Source organism: Microcaecilia unicolor, chromosome 10, assembly GCF_901765095.1.
Source record: "Microcaecilia unicolor chromosome 10, aMicUni1.1, whole genome shotgun sequence".
NCBI lineage: Eukaryota > Metazoa > Chordata > Amphibia > Gymnophiona > Siphonopidae > Microcaecilia > Microcaecilia unicolor.
In genome coordinates this window covers 85,328,169-85,347,263 of record NC_044040.1, presented here as the reverse complement: position 1 = coordinate 85,347,263, position 19,095 = coordinate 85,328,169, and the positions used below count along the sequence as shown (strand labels likewise).

The 19,095-nt window shown below is 42.4% G+C and overlaps 1 protein-coding gene across 1 annotated transcript in view; it reads left to right on the top strand.

Annotated features, from left to right (window-relative positions):
- Positions 1-19,095, top strand: part of TBK1 (TANK binding kinase 1) — a 485,047-nt gene that overhangs the window by 28,546 nt on the left and 437,406 nt on the right. Inside the window, 3 exon segments of the mRNA XM_030217198.1 lie at positions 3,387-3,527; positions 13,870-13,915; positions 13,918-13,998. Of these exon segments, the coding sequence (XP_030073058.1) occupies positions 3,387-3,527; positions 13,870-13,915; positions 13,918-13,998 (268 nt within the window).

The window sequence follows — 19,095 nt, the reverse complement described above, 5'->3', positions numbered from 1 at the left end:
TCTGCGGCTAAAGGAAAGAAAATTATCAGGTAAGTCCTAATTTTTCCATTGTAATCTCTCTCTCGGTCTTCATTTAAAATGTTTTCATCTGGTCCAGTCCTCAGTCATTAAATTTCTGCACAACACATCATTTTAATCACATAATTCTGCTCTTCATTTCTGAACATTAGATACCAATTGCAACTCAGCTCAAATTCAAGATTCTTATGCTAGTTTACAAAGGACTGGCTCCTGGTGCATCAGATTATCTTGCAAATTTGTTCATTCGTTATGTTCCACCCCATGAACTGTGTTTACTCAACACTCAACAGGTTCTCCCCCTAGCCCCAAGGCTTTGCCTTGAGACTTCCTGTGATTCTACCTTTTTTTTTACCTTGGCCCACAGATTTGGAATTCTATTCCTCTTGACATAAAACTGGAACCAGTCTACATTAAATACAAAAAGAAGCTTGAGAGATGGCTTTTTTTCAACGCGCTTATGGTTAAACTTGGAGATTCCTAGATACCCCATTCCCTTACCTTCTGTTGTCCTTCCTCCTGCTATTGTCCCATGCCTTCCCAGCTGCCTTGCATCCCTTCATTTTCTCTGACCTTTCCTTCCCTCCTTCTGTCCTCTGTCCTTTCTTCTCTTCCACTTTTCAAGTTTATTAAAATTTACTATCCCGCCTAACGTGAAAACCGTCTAGGTGACGTACATTCTAAAATCAGGAAAGGATTAGATAAATGAACTAGACAACAGACAGTAGAGAGGAGAGGGGGAGAACTCCAATTTTCAATAGAAAAGAGGGAGGAGGGTAAAAACAAGAAGGTATTCTGCACCTGGTTTCAGACACACGATGGTTCCACTGAATAATGAAGAATTTAGTGTAGTGATCATGTAGCAGAGGGAAAAGTGTCTTGCAAGAGGAAAGTTTTAAGCTTGATTTAAATGTAGCAATAGTAGAACCTGTCACAGATGAACAGGTAATGAGTTCCAGAGGTCAGGACCCTGGACTGAAAATATACCGTGTCTGGTATGTTCGTGGTGACTATCTCTATAAGTGGGCACGTGAAGATGATGTCTATACAACAAGAAAAAATAAATTCTGTAGGTCCTCACCCTTCAGTTGGCTTTGGGGCTGAAGAGGGGCACCAATAGTCCACCTGTTGATTCATGCTGATAGAGAAGAGGTGGTGGTTCCTTGAACCACTGCTACTGCTCCCCTGCAGTTGAGACGAGACTGCTGTTTTGAACTGCAGAACACTGTGGTATTCCTTGTCTTCAGATCAGCAGTTGGGTCTCGGCTACAAAAAAATAAAAAGAATGGTGAGCCGTGAATGCTCTTTTTTTGACCTGGTTTAGCAGTGTTGTGTAGTGCCGGCAGTGGCAGGAGCAGACTCGGGGATTGTAGAAGGCTATGCTGGATGAGTATTGGTGGTAGTGGAGGAGCATAGACTGCTAGCTGTGCTAAATAGGAGAGGATTATATCCTAGGGTTGTGCTGCTGGTTTCATGGGGATGTGGAATATTGCAGTTGTGGGGGGCAGTAGGGAGTTTTCTTAAGGGGTATAGGGTGGGGGGGGGTGTACTAGTTGAGATTATATGGCATATTTTGGACTATCGGGCTTCTGATGGTGTTTTTAAAATGTTAATTTAGAATAACTGAAAAGCAACCCAATGAAACACTGAAAATCATCAATTTATATTTAACTCTGAGACTCCTGATTAACTGGAAATTAAACCCGTAAGATTATATGCAGTATTTATTTGTTTTGATGTTTGTGTTTTATATGTGGTTTTGTATTTTTTAATGTATGTTTATTGTAATCTGCTTAGTGTTTAGGTGGATTATAAATGGATTAATAATAATGATCTTCCTAGATGTGTAGCTAATGTGCCACCCTATCATTCTGATGTTTAGGGAACAATATTCAGAAGACATTTTGTGGCTAAATAAGTGTTTACTCATGAAAAACTGTTTTCAGAAGGTGGGGGCGGAGGTTGTATTTTGGAGGGGACGGTAGATTACAGACTCTACCAACGGAGGGAGGGCAGACTGGAGAGACTGCTGAGGTTAGGAGGGGCAATCAGAGCTTTTTAGGGTGGGAGGAAGCGAGTGGAGGACACTGTACTCTGTAAGCTGGGACCCGAAAGTTATGCATGTGCTTCTGCCCACTTAAATTGCTTTGAGTATCAATAGGAATGTATTTTAAATGTATGGAATTGGGCCTTCCCACCACAGGGGACAGATTCATCTGATGATATGAAAAGAAGTTAAAACTGTAGAATTACAACTGGTTTATGATGAATTATATTATGGCTCTCCTGTCTTCTCTCTGTCCTTCTGGGACCTTAAAAGCTTTGCTTGATGCATGCTGGATTAACAAGGACTGGCCAGTTTGCCCTTTTGCCTTTGAGTGTCAATTCCATCTGAGCACTAGCTTAGGAACTATGGACGTTAGAACACTTCTTTCCATATCACCAGTTCCTCATGTAACCCCACCTTTTTGAATTGGAATACAAAGTTGCTGAGGAAGAGGGGAAAGCTAAGGGGTCCTTTACAAAGGTGAGCTACTGTTTTAGTGTGCACTAAAAATAAGCGTGCGCTAAATGATGGACATGCCAATATATTCCTATGTGCGTCTCTAGCGTTTAGCGTGCGCTAAAAATGCTGCCGCGCCTTTGTAAAGGTCCCCCTCAAAGCTTTATCTTGATCAGTGCATCTTCCTTTTAAGGTCTCTTTATTGTTGGTTGGCTACTGCCTTCCTTTGAAGTATTTCTGAAGTAAGTTGTTAGTTCTTGAATGCCACTTGTTGGTTCAACAGATACAAAGCTAGACCTGAGCGTTGTTGTATGTATTGGAATCATTCATCCATTTCATAGCTGTCTTCTGAAACATTATGATGGTGTGCAGTCCCATTCCAGGTATTCTGCCCTATGCCACTAGAAAGGGTTAATCTGCATATAACTTGTAAAATTCATTTCTATATTAGACTTGTTAAGAGTTAACATTTTAAAGCAGGCTGATAAGCCATTCTTTTATTAGCAAGATTTTAAATATGAGTTTTAAAAATATAAATGATTTGTTATCACAGTTTCTGTTAATACATTTTTCATTTCATTTATTACATTTATATATTATCCATCTGACATTCTAGATGGTTTACAGTAAATATATATCTAATACAAACACACACCTCACAACACAAAAGATGAAACTACATTGAAATAAAAAATAACTATTTTAAAAGTAATGCCTTCAGTTTTAAAAGACCAGTCTATAAACATCTTGTAAACAATCAGGTCTTCCACCATTTATGGTGATCCATCAGATCTTTCTGATAAATATTTTTCAGTAATACAAATTGTTCTCTCTTCAGATTAATTTGTTCCTTTCTCTCCTTTAGAAAACAGGGGACTTGTATGCTGTCAAAGTGTTCAACACCTTGAGCTTTCTTCGTCCAGCAGATGTTCAGATCAGAGAATTTGAAGTGCTAAAGAAATTAAATCACAAGAATATTGTCAAATTGTTTGCTATAGAAGAGGAGGTAAGTGGCAACATTGTTTTGCCTTTGTGATCATTACATGATGTCATATGGGATGGAATTTAATTACATTAATTTCAGTTTATAAATCTTTTCACATATGCATGTAAAATACAGAAAACTAATTTTATTAGAGGCATGGTGGTGTTTAAGAGGGCTTCCCAAACCTGTCCTTGGGGGGGGGCGGGGCCCTGGCAAGTTCTCAGTAAATATGCATGAGACAAATTTGCATATGCCCAGCCTCCAGTACATTACTACTACTACTACTATTTAGCATTTCTATAGCGCTACAAGGTGTACGCAGCGCTGCACAAACATAGAAGAAAGACAGTCCCTGCTCAAAGAGCTTACAATCTAATAGACAAAAAATAAAGTAATCAAATCAATTAATGTGTACAGGAAGGAGGAGAGTAGGTGGAGGCGAGTGGTTACGAGTCAAAAGCAATGTTAAAGAGGTGGGCTTTCAGTCTAGATTTAAAGGTGGCCAAGGATGGGGCAAGACATAGGGGCTCAGGCGTAGGGTGCAGCGAGACAGAAGGCGCAAAGTCTGGAGTTGTAAGTAGTGGAGAAGGGAACAGATAAGAAGGATTTATCCATGGAGTGGAGTGCACGGGAAGGGGTGTGGAGAGATACTGGGGAGCAGCAGAGTGAGTACATTTATAGGTTAGTAGAAGAAGTTTGAACAGGATGCGAAAACGGATAGGGAGCCAGTGAAGCGACTTGAGGAGAGGGGTAGTATGAGTAAAGCGACTTTGGCGGAAGACGAGACGGGCAGCAGAGTTTTGAACCGATTGGAGAGGGGAGAGGTGACTAAGTGGGAGGCCAGCAAGAAGCAGATTGCAGTAGTCTAAACGAGAGGTGACAAGGTGGGAGGGTTTTGGTAGAATGCTCGGAAAGAAAGGGGCGGATTTTACGGATGTTGTAAAGAAAGAAACGACAGGTCTTGGCGATCTGCTGGATATGAGCAGAGAAGGAGAGAGAAGAGTCAAAGATGACCCCAAGGTTTCGAACTGAGGAGACAGGGAGAATGAGAGAGCCATCAACAGAAATAGAAAGTGGGGGGGTGGGGAGGTGGGTTTGGGGGGAAAAATGAGAAGCTCGGTTTTGGTCATGTTTAATTTCAAGTGGCGTTTTGGACATTCAGACAGCAATGTCAGACAAGCACGCTGAAACTTTGGTTTGGATGCAAGGTGAGATATCAGGGGTAGAAAGGTAGATTTGGGAGTCATCAGCATAGAGATGGTAGAAAAAGCCATGGGATGAGATTAATGAACCAAGGGAAGAAGTGTAGATAGAAAAGAGGGGGAGGGGACCAAGAACAGAACCCTGAGGTACGCCGACAGGCAGAGGGATAGAAGTAGAAGAGGATCCACCAGAGTGAACACTGAAGGTGCGGAGGGAGAGGTAGGAAGAGAACGAGGAAAGGACAGAGCCCTGGAATCCAAGTGAGGACAGGGTATCGAGCAGTATGCTGTGATCGGCAGTGTCAAAAGCAGCAGAAAGATCAAGAAGAATGAGGATGGAAATAGAGACCTCTGGATTTAGCCAGTAATAGTCATTGGAGACTTTAGTAAGCGCAGTTTCGGTTGAGTGGAGAGGGCGAAAACCAGATTGTAGTGGGTCAAGAATAGCATGTGAGGAGAGAAAATCAAGGCAGTGGTGGTGAACAGCACGCTCAAGTAATTTAGAGAGAAAAGGGAGGAGGGAGATGGGTCGGTAATTAGAGGGACACATAGGGTCGAGTGAAGGCTTCTTAAGGAGAGGTGTGACCACAGCATGTTTAAAGGCAGTAGAGACAGTTGCAGTGGAAAGTGAGAGGTTGAGAATGTGACAGATAAAAGGAATAAGAGCAGGTGAGATGGCATTAAGAAGGTGGGTGGGAATGGGATCAGAGGAACAGGTGGTACATTTTGAGGAAGAAAGGAGAAGTGTAGTTTCCTCAGTGGTGTGCTGGAGTCGGCTCTGCCAGGCTCGCAAGAGCCGCTTGTTAAATTTTGACAGCTCTTGTGAGCCGGTTGTTGTTGGGGGCGAGCCGGCTCCATTGCGGGAGGTAAGCATGGCAGGAGGGCACCATCACAGGCCATGCTTACCTCCCCTGCCGCTCCGAAGCATGTCCAACGATATCCTTCGCCCCCACCCTCCCCTCCCGCTCCCATCTGTCTTTTTTAAATTACCTCCGTTGAAGCGCGCGCTATTTAAAGCCCTCCTGCGTGCTGGCCGTCTCCAGGCTTCCCCTGCTTGCTTCGGATGATGTTCGTGCCTTAGTCCCGCCTTCGCGAAAAAAGGAAATGACGTCAGAATGAAGGCGGGACTAAGGCACGAATATCATCCGAAGCAAGCAGGGGAAGCCTGGAGACGGCCAGCACGCAGCAGGGCTTTAAATAGCGCGCGCTTCGACGGAGGTAATTAAAAAAAGACGGATGGGAGCAGGAGGGGAGGGAGGAGACATGGATGGAGGAGAGAGCAAGAGAAATTCTGGACATGGATGGAGGGGAAGGAAGGGAGAGAGAAGAAATGCTGGACATGGAGGGAAGATAGAGGAAGGAGATTAGATGAGGGAAAAGGAAATGAGGAGAGAAACTGCAAATGGATGGAGAAAATAGGCAGAAGCTAGATCCACTGTACAGTCAAGTCTGCGGAGGACCAGAAATGAAGAAGAAAGGAGGAAAGAAAAGAAATAAATGGAAAGGAAGCGAGTCAAGGGAACAGATAGAGAACAGCAGAATCAGATACTGGACCAGCATGATCAGAGAAACAAAGTCACCAGACAAAGGTAGAAAACTTTTTTTTATTTTCATTATAGTGTTTGGAATATGTCCACTTGGAGAATCAGGTGCTGAACATTAAAAGTTTATATTTATTTACTTATTTATGGCATTTTATCCCATATTAAACATGAATTAGATTGGAACCTGGGATCATTTAATTTTTTTTTCCTGGAGAGAGTAATGTGTTGGCCGCCCCCCCCCCCCGGGTATAGCCAGCTCTGCAATTTGGGGGGGGGGGGGCGCCGAGGTGGACCGGGGAGAGAGCCTGTTGTTAAAAATTTACCAGCACACCACTGAGTTTCCTCTATAGTAACTTCAGGAAAGGAGGAAAAGGAATGAGGGGAAAGGAGCGAGAGGGGAACGGACTAGTGGAGGGAGAGGTGGCGAGGTAGAGAATTCAAGGTTTTCTTTTGAACCTTGTCGTGAAAGAATTCAGCAAGGGTCTGAGGAGATAATAAGAAGGGGGAGTAGGGGGATTTGAGGAGAGAGTTTAATGTGGTGAAGTGAAGTCGAGTGTTAGAGCCAAGAGAGTTGGTCAGTTGGATATAATAATCCTGTTTGGCGCGTAAAAGAGCAGATTGGAAGGAGGTCAGCTTGAACTTAAAGTGTAAGAAATCAGCAAGGGCCCGAGATTTCCGCCAGAGGCATTCGGGGGCGGGTACAGGAACGTAGGTAGCGGATATTAGAAGTCAGCCAAGGTTGGGGTTTTGTACGCCTTATAGGGCGGGTCATCAAAGGTGCAAGAGTGTCTAAGGCAGAGGATAGAGTATTGTTGTAAGAAGAAACAGCCTCGTTGACAGATGTGGATGGTGCCACAGTAGAGAGGAGGTTTGAAACATGGGAGGATAGAGATGAAGGGTCAATATCTTGAAGATTCCTAGATAAATTAGGTAGAGGATAGGACGGACTGGGAGGGAGGAGATTTAAGTGTGAAAGTTTTAAGATGGTGATCAGAGAGGGGAAGATCAGAGGCAAGGAAACTAGAGGGTGAACAGTTGGAGGAGAAGATGAGATCAAGACAGTGACCATTTTGATGAGTGGGGGAGGTGGAGCATAGTTGGAGATTAAAGGAGGATGTTAAAGTGAGTAACTTGGAAATATAAGAGTTGGGAGGATCATTAGCAGGAATATAAAGTCACCAAGGATGAGAGGGAGAGGAAGGATCATGGAAGAAGGCAAGCCAGGCATCAAAGTCACTGAGAAAGGATGAAAGGGACTTATCAGGGGGGCGATAAACGACTGCTATTCGAAGAGGCAGAGGAGAGAAAAGGCGCATAGAGTGGACTTCAAAGGAGGAAAAACAGTGAGATTGAGGTGGAAGAAGGGGTTGAAATCTGGAGGGAGAAGGAAGTAGTCCAACACCGCCCCTGCGACCAGCAGGGCGAGGAGTATGTGAAAAAAGAAAACCGCCATGGCAGAGGGCTGCGACTGAAGCAGAGTCATTAGGGCAGAGCCAGGTTTCTGTTATGGCGAGCAGATGGAGGTGACGTGAGAAAGAGGTCCTGGATATAGGGCGCAAGAGAAGAGGAGGGGAGTAGAGGAATAGAGATGAGGTTAGAGAGGGCGCGGTGAGATCTGTAGAGTTGGGATAATAGTTGGTGAGGAGGGCCAGGATTGGGATTGATGTCACTGGCTGAGAGTAAGAGAAGGAGTAAAAGAGAGCGGAGGAGAGTAGGAGAGGTGTGGCCACGAAGGCGTCAAAGGTGAGAGGTATTTAGGTGGAATGGGGAAGGCAAAATGGAGGGAAGAAAGAGACGGAGATTAAAAGCCAAGAGGTAGGAAGAGGGTAGGAGAGAAGGTGAGGTGATGAAGTCGATGGATGGGCAGTGAGTTCCTGTAGTGGAGAGAGGTAGGGGATGAGGGAAAAGAATAGGAAGGGACAGGGCTAGGAAGAGAATGTGAATAGGGGCCATAAACGACTGAGGTACTTTAGCAACTGGGAAGAAGATTAGATGTAAAGAGAAAAATGCCCCGGCGCGCAGCACCTAGAGCGGAGGCCCTGAGTGGATCAGAGTGGACCTGGGTGTCACCCCGGAGAAGGCTGTAAGGATATGCAGATGAACTGCAAGTCCTCCACAGCACCTGAAAGGCAGGCAGTGGTAGAGCTGGGCACCTCTCAGCTGAGGAGGTGCCCAGCAAACCTTTCCTTTATAATCACTCTGGATATCCTGTAAACCCAACTGGCAGGGGATGAGGGGCACCAGGACAGTTTGGGAAGTACTGCTCTTGGGGATGCTGTGGAGGTGCTGCTCAGCACTTGGGATGGGGGTGGGCAGAGAGTCCTCGGTTTTTGCACAACAGTGACACTTTTAGTGACTGGATTTAGGGCCCATGATGACTGAATGGGCTATGGAAGTTGGGAGGGGATTATGCAATAGATGGAGGAATTAAACTGTGTGCATAGAATGTGATTTGAAACATATATAACTTTTTACCATTTGAGTTTGCATTGGAGGTTCTTGGCACTATTAAAGAAGTATTCAACTTTAACATTAGTATACTATCTTCAAAGCTTATTTTGGCCTTCTGGAGCAGAGAGGAACAAGCTGCTTAGAGTCAAGGCCCCTTCTGTCCATACAGTTGGTTACAATGGAATACATGTTTCATATGTTTACACACAGGTTATGAAGGGTATCCAGGGATCTGGTATGGTGTCAAACTCAGAGGTCATGCCACTCATAGACACATTGCTTAGTTTCATTAAAATTTGATGCATTTGCTTTCATGTACCATATCATTTAATGGCCTTCCTAAATTAAATTAATTTGTGCTTTATTGTATAATTTGCCCTGTGAACCGTTCTGACTTGCTAGCAATAAGTGACGGTATAACAAAATAAATAAATGATAAACCACATCACACAAGGCAAGACACCATATCCATACAGAGAGAGAGAGAGGGGGGGGACTATCTCAGGCCCAGACAATGTTTTTTGAGCTTGCCTGGCTAAGTCAGTCACTCATTCTCAATCAAGCTCCACAGTGTGATTCGGGCTCTGCTAGCAACACAGGAGGAAGTTGAAAGCAACACATAGCAAGCCAATTGCAAGTTCTATCAGCAGTGGATTGGCAGGTCTCTTCCAATCTCCCAATGCCTCTGTGTGCCAGGACTGGATAGTTCACATCTACTAGTACTGTCCTCCCCATTTCTTTTTTTTTTTTTTTCAATTGAAAAAATGTAAACAACCAACTTATGTGATGCACTATTGGCTCCTTCAGCATGCTGCGTCTCCGGTGTAATACATGGTCAGAAACAAGAGCATAGTGCAATGAACAACATACAGTGAAATACTCCCCACTCACGTCCCCACCCCTCTTATCTATAGACTACTGAGTAAAATCCCAGGGTACAGTTAAGAGAGTACAAATAATAGGGGACACTCATTGAATTTACATGTTAATACTTTTAAAAAGAATAGGAGAAATTCTTTTTTCACTCAATGAATAGTTAAGCTCTGGAACTCATTGCAGAAGATGTGGTTAGCATATCTGGGTTTAAAACTGGTTTGGACACTGACTAATATGGCGTCGAGAGCAGTCGCATATTGATGAGCTCTGGGGAGTTCCCTTTTTCTTATCAACGGATTTCTTCTTTAAACATGCCTAAGAGGAAGGGGAAAATTAGAGGAGGTTTCTCCTCAGCCTCTACTGACCCTACTCTGCGACAGGTACCGATCACAGCATTTGCAATGCCGATTACAACACGGGGCGCTCCAGCGGCCGGTGCAGAGAGGAGTCCCGGCCAGGAAAGTGAAGTATCACTTAGCAGATAGACTCTCTTCAATCTCAAATTGTTTCCCAGGAACTTAACCTCAAAAGCTCGATACATCATTAACCCAAGTAAAAGAACTGGAGACTAAATTACTTCAGAATGCTGATGTGGTACACCGTAAATTAGAGAACTTGGAAAATGGGGCTAGATCATTGAACTTGAGACTTTTAAATTTTCCTTCTATAAAATATACCCCAACAAGAGAAATATTCAGAAGTTTTTAAAAGTTCTCCATTTCTCTGAAAATGCACTTCCTCCACTACAGAAGCTTTACTATTTGCCCACTCGAGAAATCAGATCAGTTCAATTGCAATTAAATGTTTCCTCTGAAAGTTTAGATATATCTGCTCTTCTGAGAATTCACAAGAAGTAGTAGACTTAGGCTACTTATTGGTTTCATTTGTTTTCCTCCAAGACAAAGAGGGCAGTATAAGACTTTATTTAAGACAATCACTCCTGTCCTTTTTATGGGAGGAAAGATCCAGATATTTCTGGATGTATCTAGAGTGACACAGGAAAGAAGGAAGAGATTCCTGTCTATGAGACAAGAGACCTTGACTTTGGCAGCCAAATTCCAACTAAGGTTCCCTTGTAAATGTGTAATTCAGTTAGAGAACACGACATATCATTTTTTGAGCCATCTCAACTTTGAACATTTATTGATGCAAGAATCCTAAATAACCACAGAGATTCCATTGGATATTAAAAGTAGATGTAATCGTAATTTTAAGACTCTATCCTTTTTTGATGTAATTTTGTTTCTTTTATTTAGTATCCTTATCATCTTATAAGGAATTGTGTATCAATCTCCTTCTTCTTGTGGACTACAGCATAAAAATAAAAAGTTGATTAGGGAAAATTATTTCCCTTAGTATATTGTTTCTTTGAAATATTATGGCTTATTTCTTGACAAAGTTTCGCTTTGGAATTGTATATAAAATTATAATAAAGAATAATAAAAAAAAAACTGGTTTGGACAAGCTCCTGGAGGAAAGTTATAGTCTGCTGTTGAGAGAGACATGGGGAAGCCATTGCTTGTCCTGAGATTGGTTTCATGGGATGTTGCTACTATTTGGGAATCTGCCAGGTACTAGTTAACCTGATTGGCCACTGTTGTAAACAGGATACTGGGCTAGATGAACCATGGTCTGACCCAGTTTAGTTATTCTTATGTTCTTAGTTATAATGTCTGGTGAGAGAATGCGAGTGTTTTTAGGCCCCACCATTTCCCATATGGTTTCCATACCTGTAATATGGTTGGCAATTTATTCTGCCTAAGGGCAATTAATTAGACATCGGGTATACAGAGGGGGAAATTCTGTATATGTCACCTAAAGTAAGGCACCGGGATGATATGTGCTAAGAGTGAATTCTATAACAGTTGGGTGCATAGCTAGCATAAGTGTGCATTTATATGCTTAACTTAGGCATGAGCACTTTGCTAGTTCAGTGGCTGGCATAAATGCTGATATCTATCTGTAGGGTATTCTATAACCCGTTTACATAACTGACACGCCCTTAACCCACCCATGCCTCTCCCAAGTCCACACCCTCTTGATGTGGTGCACTTTGGAATTTTAGTATACAACTTACAGAATAGCAACTAAGGGTAGTTATGTGCGTAACTGCTAATTCGTGCCAGTTAGCACTATTAATGCCAATTGTAACCTATTATTGCTATTACCAAGTATCATCTCATTAAGTTGTGTGTACAACTGATCTTATTTTATAAGTTGCATATGCAAATTTGTATACTAGTTGCAAATTTGGGCTTGCAACTTTCTAGAATTAGGGGCTAGTCTAGTTTATTCAGCACTTTCCTTAGAGATGGTACTTCTCTCTGTTTCTAGTGGGCCGACAGTACTATGTACGCCGCAGTCATCAAATGCACACCTGGCATGGCAGCCTTATTAACTAAACCCCATAGTTTCATATTTAATAGTCAAGATCCCACCTCTAGTTCCATAGCATACTAATGAATTGCTTCCGAAGTTGAGATGAAGTAACACTGAACTTTTGGGCATGCCCACCACACATGAAAAAGGTGCTTCTCTAACCACAATTTCTCAAACATTGCTTTCTTCCTATTCCTCAATCCTTCGTAGTTTCTCAGATGTGTAGTAGCATTAATATAGCATCTTATAGCCATTTTCAATCAGGCTATTGACGCTGAGATTCTAAGTAACCTCCTGGTATACTTTTGGTCCATTCCTTATCCATTAAGCTATATTGGATCAACAATGTTGTATAAGTCTGGAAATCTCATCCTCTTATTCCCTCTTCAAAGGGCCCATTCTATTTACTTTCTTCCTCTTTGTTCCACTATTGCCCTATAGTTCACAGTGCTTTTAACCGGAGGTAATGAAATGATCCATTTAATATATCCATATTCTAAAGCTAACTTATCAAACCCCAATAATCTCCCCTTTCCTCGCCAAATGGCCCTCTTGTTTCTTTCTTTCTTATAATTTTATGTATTTTATTTATTATTTATTCCATTCATTCATTCCACTATATCCAAAAACCAAGTTTTGGTTCAATTTACATTTTAGGTGTTTATGTATATAATTTTTAAATTATGACGTGGATAATTTCCAGGTTATGTCCTTGAATTCATGCCACTTGCTTTAAGTGGTAGCAGAAAGGTGGCAAAAATTTCCACGTGACTTTCCTCCCAGTCTACATGGCCAACATGCATATACAAGTGCCCTGTACTCATTTTGCCTACAACATCGAATCCTAAATACAACACACTTCCTCCAACCTTCTCCCCCCACCCCCCCACACAGTTAGCCTTCTCCTATATCTCCACCCACTAGCGTAGTCCTCGCCTTCCCATACTAAACAGAACAACTTGCACGCACTTTTTTCTTTTCAGCACTTGCCACCCTCACCCTAGTATCTCTTCCCTCAAATGTGCTAACCCATGCCTCCTGACACACCCAAATACATTATACACTTCCCCCTTCTACATTTCAATCTCCAGTGCATTACGTTCCCTTAATTCCAAGTCAAACGCAGCCTGCACATTCCATACCCCAATCGCACAGCACTGTTTAAAGTCCAGTTCCCATCCCCTTCTGTTTTCTAGTAGTAAAGGTCATACACTCCTCCAGCTGGGGATGAGGAGTATCAAAACAACAAAAAGGTATCTTAAAGGATCAGACAGCAGCAGCCTTTTTACTTGTCCCAATCAGTGTGATACCCACTATTTGCAGACCCCTTTTCTAAGATGCTGAGTTCATTTTTTATTGCCCTTTATTTCTTCTAATGTAAGAGTCTTGTAGAATATATATAAATGTATCTAATCACTTAATTCTTATCCTTACCTTTCCCATTACTTCAAAGTCATTGTTACACAGTTTTTTATCATTTGTTTCACTTTCTGGTTTCTCGTGTCACCTATGTTGTTTCTGACCTAGATGTGTAAGACATAGTAACATAGTGTTACTATGTCTTACACATCTAGGTCAGAAATAGCATAGGTGACACGAGAAACCAGAAAGTGAAACAATTGTCTCTGGCCCTATTTTTTCTTTCTGCCATTTCACGTCTGTTTAGTTGACTTCTTAAAATTCACTCACTTCAACTCTTATCTGTTTAGTTTCTGTGATCATTTTCTTCCTCGTTTGCATTCCTTATTTCTTCTTTCAACTGAATAATTTTTATTAGTGTATTAAATGATTTTTTTGTTACTATTAAAATACACTATGCATATAGTATTGTTGGAAAGTATTGCATTTTACAAATGCATTGATGTTAACTAGCTGTGATTTCTTATCTGTTTAATCTTCTCTCATATTTAGACATCCACCAGGAATAAAGTGCTTGTAATGGAGTTCTGTCCATGTGCAAGCTGTACACTGTTTTAGAAGAGCCATCCAATGCCTACGGATTGCCAGAATCTGAGTTCCTAATTGTGCTAAGAGATGTTGGTATGTAAAAGTTGGTGTTATTTTTTTTCACTTGTTCTTTCCAGTGGATTTGTGCAGTCTCACCTGAGATGTCTATTCACTGGAATATGTTGCTGCTTCCACTATAGAAAGCATTTATTGTAAGACTGTCTTGCTTCAGTAAAATGAAGAACAGACTTAAATTCTACAAAGGGCATAAGTAAACCTCTGAATTTTACACAGTTCCTTCTTTGATGTAGTCGGTTTGAAGGGGGAGATGTGTGATTACGTCCCTGGTATCACCTTCACCTGCAAATTATAAAAAAAGTATTTAAAAAATATTATAGTCCACATATCAGAACATCTATGCAGATTACAATAGAAATGTACATAATCAAGTATACAAACATTAAAAAACCTTTTTAAAAACAAATTCCCATTAAAACAACATATGCCTTCTGCTATCCAGCTGAAGGCCTATAATAAATTATTTGTAATCTATTGCTCTGTCATCACAGAAGCCAAGAAGTTGTTCTATAAGTGGTTAGAATGTGACCTTACCTCCTGAAGACTATAAATTCCTTAGGCAACATACCTCTTCCTCACATCATCCTTTGCTTCTGATGCCCTCACCACCAATTTTCTGAAAAAAACTCTAAGATCTCTATTCCATGTTATCAATGTGTTCTGCAGATTTTTCTCCCCCCTCCCCCCACTTTTACCAATCTCTTCTACTTTTACCAATCTCTTCTATTTCTCCTGGTGACACTCTAACCACATCTGTTACTTCTAGTACATTACTAATTTTTCTTTGCCAGCTGTTAACCTCTAGAACTGTATCACATCTTCATCCCACCACATTTTTAAATGATCTGTTACCTACAAATATCTTCAAAGAGTACATTTGACCCCCTTTGTTCCTTTTCTCTCCAGTCCATAATCTCAAGTCTACAGACCTGTAAATTCCCCTCTAATTGGAAACGGGCAATTGTCATTTCCTGATTTTATTTATTTATTAGAAGGAATTTACCACCTTTTTTGAAGGAATTCACTCAAGGCAGTGTACAGCAAGAATTAGTCAAACATAAGCAACAGATAATTACAGCAGTAAAAATATTCAAAGCAAAGTATGGCATAGTATGCTACATTACAATGTCAACACAATAAAACATTTAATAGACAGCATAGGGTGGTAAGCAAAGATGGAACGTATAAATAGATAAGATAGAGTAACGTGAATAAGAAAATAAGGGACTAGTTTAAAGAAAGTTGCTTGAATATTATCTTAGGGTAGGAGTGGATAAACATGCATCCCAAATCTGATAGCACTTTTTCATTAATCCTTCCCTTCCTTTCCAAATTGCCTGAGAAATTTGCTTCAACCTAACTTCCTTCCTTTCTTGAGAAGATTAATGCTGCCAATCCTAGACACAGGCTTTTGCCATTATTATAAAACAGAATGTAAACTGGTGCCAGTGCTAGATTTCATTCAGTTTCTACAAGGAAGTGCTTCTATTCTCACATGACTTAACAGCTGCATTTGATCTTTTTGATCACTCGGTCCTCCTCAGTAGATTATCTGACCTTAACATTACTAGCACAGTACTTGACTGGTTTCGTTCCTACTTTGCAGATATATCTTTTTGTGTTCACTGGCATGGTTCCCTGTCTACAATTTGATCTCTTCCATGTGGAGGTTTCTCAAGGCTCTTTGGTATTCAGTATTGATTTTGCACCTCTAGGTTATGGTACAGACATTTTAAATACTTAAAAAGGGATTAATATACAGCTAATCTTTTTCAGAGATGGCTAAGCAGTAGAACTAGAGGTCATGAATTGAGGTTGCTGGATAGTAGACACAGGAGCAAAATCAGGAAATATCAAGAGCAAGAATATATACTCATGTGCTGTGAGTTTTTTTTTATTGTGCAGACTGCATGGACCATGCAGGTCTTTATCTGCTGTCATCTATTACGTCACTATGTTTTCACAGAAAGGGTGGTAGATGCCTGGAATGCCTTCCTGGGGAGTTTGTGAAGACAAAAATGGTGATTGAATACATAGGATTCCTATATAGAAAAAGGATGGAATCAAATTAAAAACAAAACTTAAATGACCTCTATCATGAATTAGCATCCACCTGGTGTTAACCCTGTGGCCACCTAAATGGTTCTGTCCCAGCACTGCTCAGGCCTGCTGCACCTGTGCATGTGCTGTACACTGGCATACCCTCCACTCTACTGCACCAGGCTTCTCTTACCTCTGGGTGAGTCTCCCACCTACAAGTTAATTTCTGGTGGTTTCTAAGGACACTGGGCCACGATTCCAGGGGTACAACAGTTCCTAGAAAACACCCACAGACCAAAAACACAACCCATTAGGATTCTTGGTCAGTCCAGGACAACAGAGCTAATAAACTAATAGGTTTATTATCAGAAAAGTGGAACAGTGAATGGTGAAAAAAAAAAGGATGAAAATGGCAAACAGTAATGGATAACTTACAGGTATCAACAGTACAACTGACTAGACATTTTCTTACTACTGAGTAGTACCTGCAGAGTTCAGGATAATAACTGTTCACAGGTTTTGAACAGAGTCTCAGTTCACAGTTCTTTTCCCTCCACACTCCCTCTCTGAGTCTGGGGATTTCTCGCACATACTGGCTGGATTTTGAACTTCAGAGCCAATCGGAGCCCAGAGCATTAACACCGGGGAGGGGTATTTGGCCAATAGCAGTCACCTCTGCAACAGCTTTATATTTCAACATTTTTTTTTTTATTGAAAACAGTACAAAGTACAAATAACAAATGTTTTATTAATTACATGAATTAAAATATATCAACATATCAACAAAAATGTTCCAACCTGACTGTCTTCAAGTTATGTTTTATTCTATTGTAATTTATTCTATCCCACTTCCCACCTCCTCCCTACAATAACTCCAATCGTCAAACACCCTACTATCGCAAAACGCAGCCACTACCCTATCATTACCGAATCTCAATATTTAATATAACGGGACTATGACTTGCCATTAAAATAATTACTCCCCTCACTATCACCTCCTCCCTCCCCCCCCCCTCTATCCACCCCTATACCATCCCTCCCCTAACAACTCTCCCTCCTCCCCCCCCCCCCCTCAGCAATCCCCAACCCCACCCAGGGAAGACTCTTATCAATCCATGGATGAATAAACCTCACCCTCACCATATTACTCACAGTACGTTAAGTATCAAACTCTTGCCTCTAGCAGACAATGTATCTATATAAACTCCCCAAATCTTTAAAAACTGATTTTTACGTTTTTGCGAGCTCTTAGATTCTCTCGCCTCCCACATCATCAACTGGTGAACCAAGTTTCGCCAATGCCAAAATTCCGGAGCATCCTCCTTTGTCCAATATTGTAATATACACTTTCTTGCTAACAAGCATAATTTGCGAAATAGTAAGGTGCCCTCCAACGAGTTCCCCCTAAAAGAACCAGGCATATCCAATAACATTTGAACTGATGTTCCAACTACCTCTTGGGATAACAAAGATGACCAATAATTTGCGACTCTACCCCAGAAACCCCGAACTACCTCACAACTCCAAAGAGCATGATAAAATGTATTCTCTGCCTGTTTACAGCGTGGACACAAAGACGTTCGTGCCCCTCCGAATTTCGCTAGTTGAACCTGAGTAAAGTAAGCTCTGTGAATTACATGAAATGCACATTCCCGATATTAGGCACAACTGACCATCCTCGATATTCCTTTCAGCTGCCGCAAAACATTCCACGAGGACAAGTCTACTCCCAAATCCTTCTCCCAGCGGGCCTTAAGCTGCCCCAAGTCCTTAATAGTCCCAAAAGTCCATAGTGCCTTATACATGCTAGAAACCGATGGTTCAGCGTCTGAGATTTCCTAAAAAAAAAAAAATTCTTCACCTTGGCGCCCGGTTTCTGACACAACCATTCTCCATCTAATCTACTATAATAAAAACGACTTCCAACATTCTGAAGCTGACTCCGTGGCACTGTGGCAGTGTAGGGTTCGCAAGTCTGTAACTCAGCGTTTCATTGGCTCTCACTGTCCCACAACGTCACAAGAATAAGGAACCAATCAACAGTCTGTAAAACCGCCCAACCCGCCTGCCCGGTCCGTCATTGCCACCTTGCGATTCTCCTCTCTCCCCTGCCCCCCCTCCAGGCACCCATCGAGTCTCCGTCGCTCCTTTGAAAGTCCTGCCCGTCTATAGCCTTCCCTTCCAGTTTGTTCCCTCCGAGTCCTGCCCTCGCGGAAAGAAGAAATGACGTCAGAATGCGGGACTCGGAGGGAACGAACTGGAAGGGAAGGCTACAGACGGGCAGGGCTTTCAAAGGAGCGACGGAGACTCGGTGGGTGCCTGGAGGGAGGAGGCAGGGGAGAGAGGAGAATCGCTGGGTGGCTGGAGGGGGGGCAGGGGAGAGAGGAGAATCGCTGGGTGGCTGGAGGGGGGGCAGGGGAGAGAGGAGAATCGCTGGGTGGCTGGAGGGGGGGGCAGGGGAGAGAGGAGAATCGCTGGGTGGCTGGAGGGGGGGGGCAGGGGACAGAGGAGAATCGCTGGGTGGCTGGAGAAGGGGGGGGGGTAGGGGAGAGAAGAGAATCGCTGGGTGGCTGCAGGGGGGGGCAGGGGACAGAGGAGAATCGCTGGGTGCCTGAAGGGGGAGCAAGGGGGAGAGAAGAATCGCTGAGTGGCTGCACGGGGGGGGGGGCAGGGGACAGAGGAGACAATCTCTCTCACTCTCTGTCACACACACACACTCGCACATTCACTCTCACACACAGTCACTGTCAAAAACACTCTGTCAAACATACACACTCCGAGGAAAACCTTGCTAGCGCCCGTTTCATTTCTGTAAGAAACGGGCCATTTTTTTTACTAGTGACTTAATAAAATGTTTTAGTTGGCAATGAGCAAATGTGTCCCCCCACTGAATATTCCCCGCGCTTAACAATTGCTCCAATGGTTTTATCCTTCCATCCATTCCTATAACTGCCTCCAAACAATCTAGTTCTCGCTCTTCCCAATGCCTAGAGGTTGGGTTCTCCATACCAGACAGGAACATAGGGTTCCCTCGTATAGTCAATAGCTCGGTGACGCCAGAATCCACCCTCA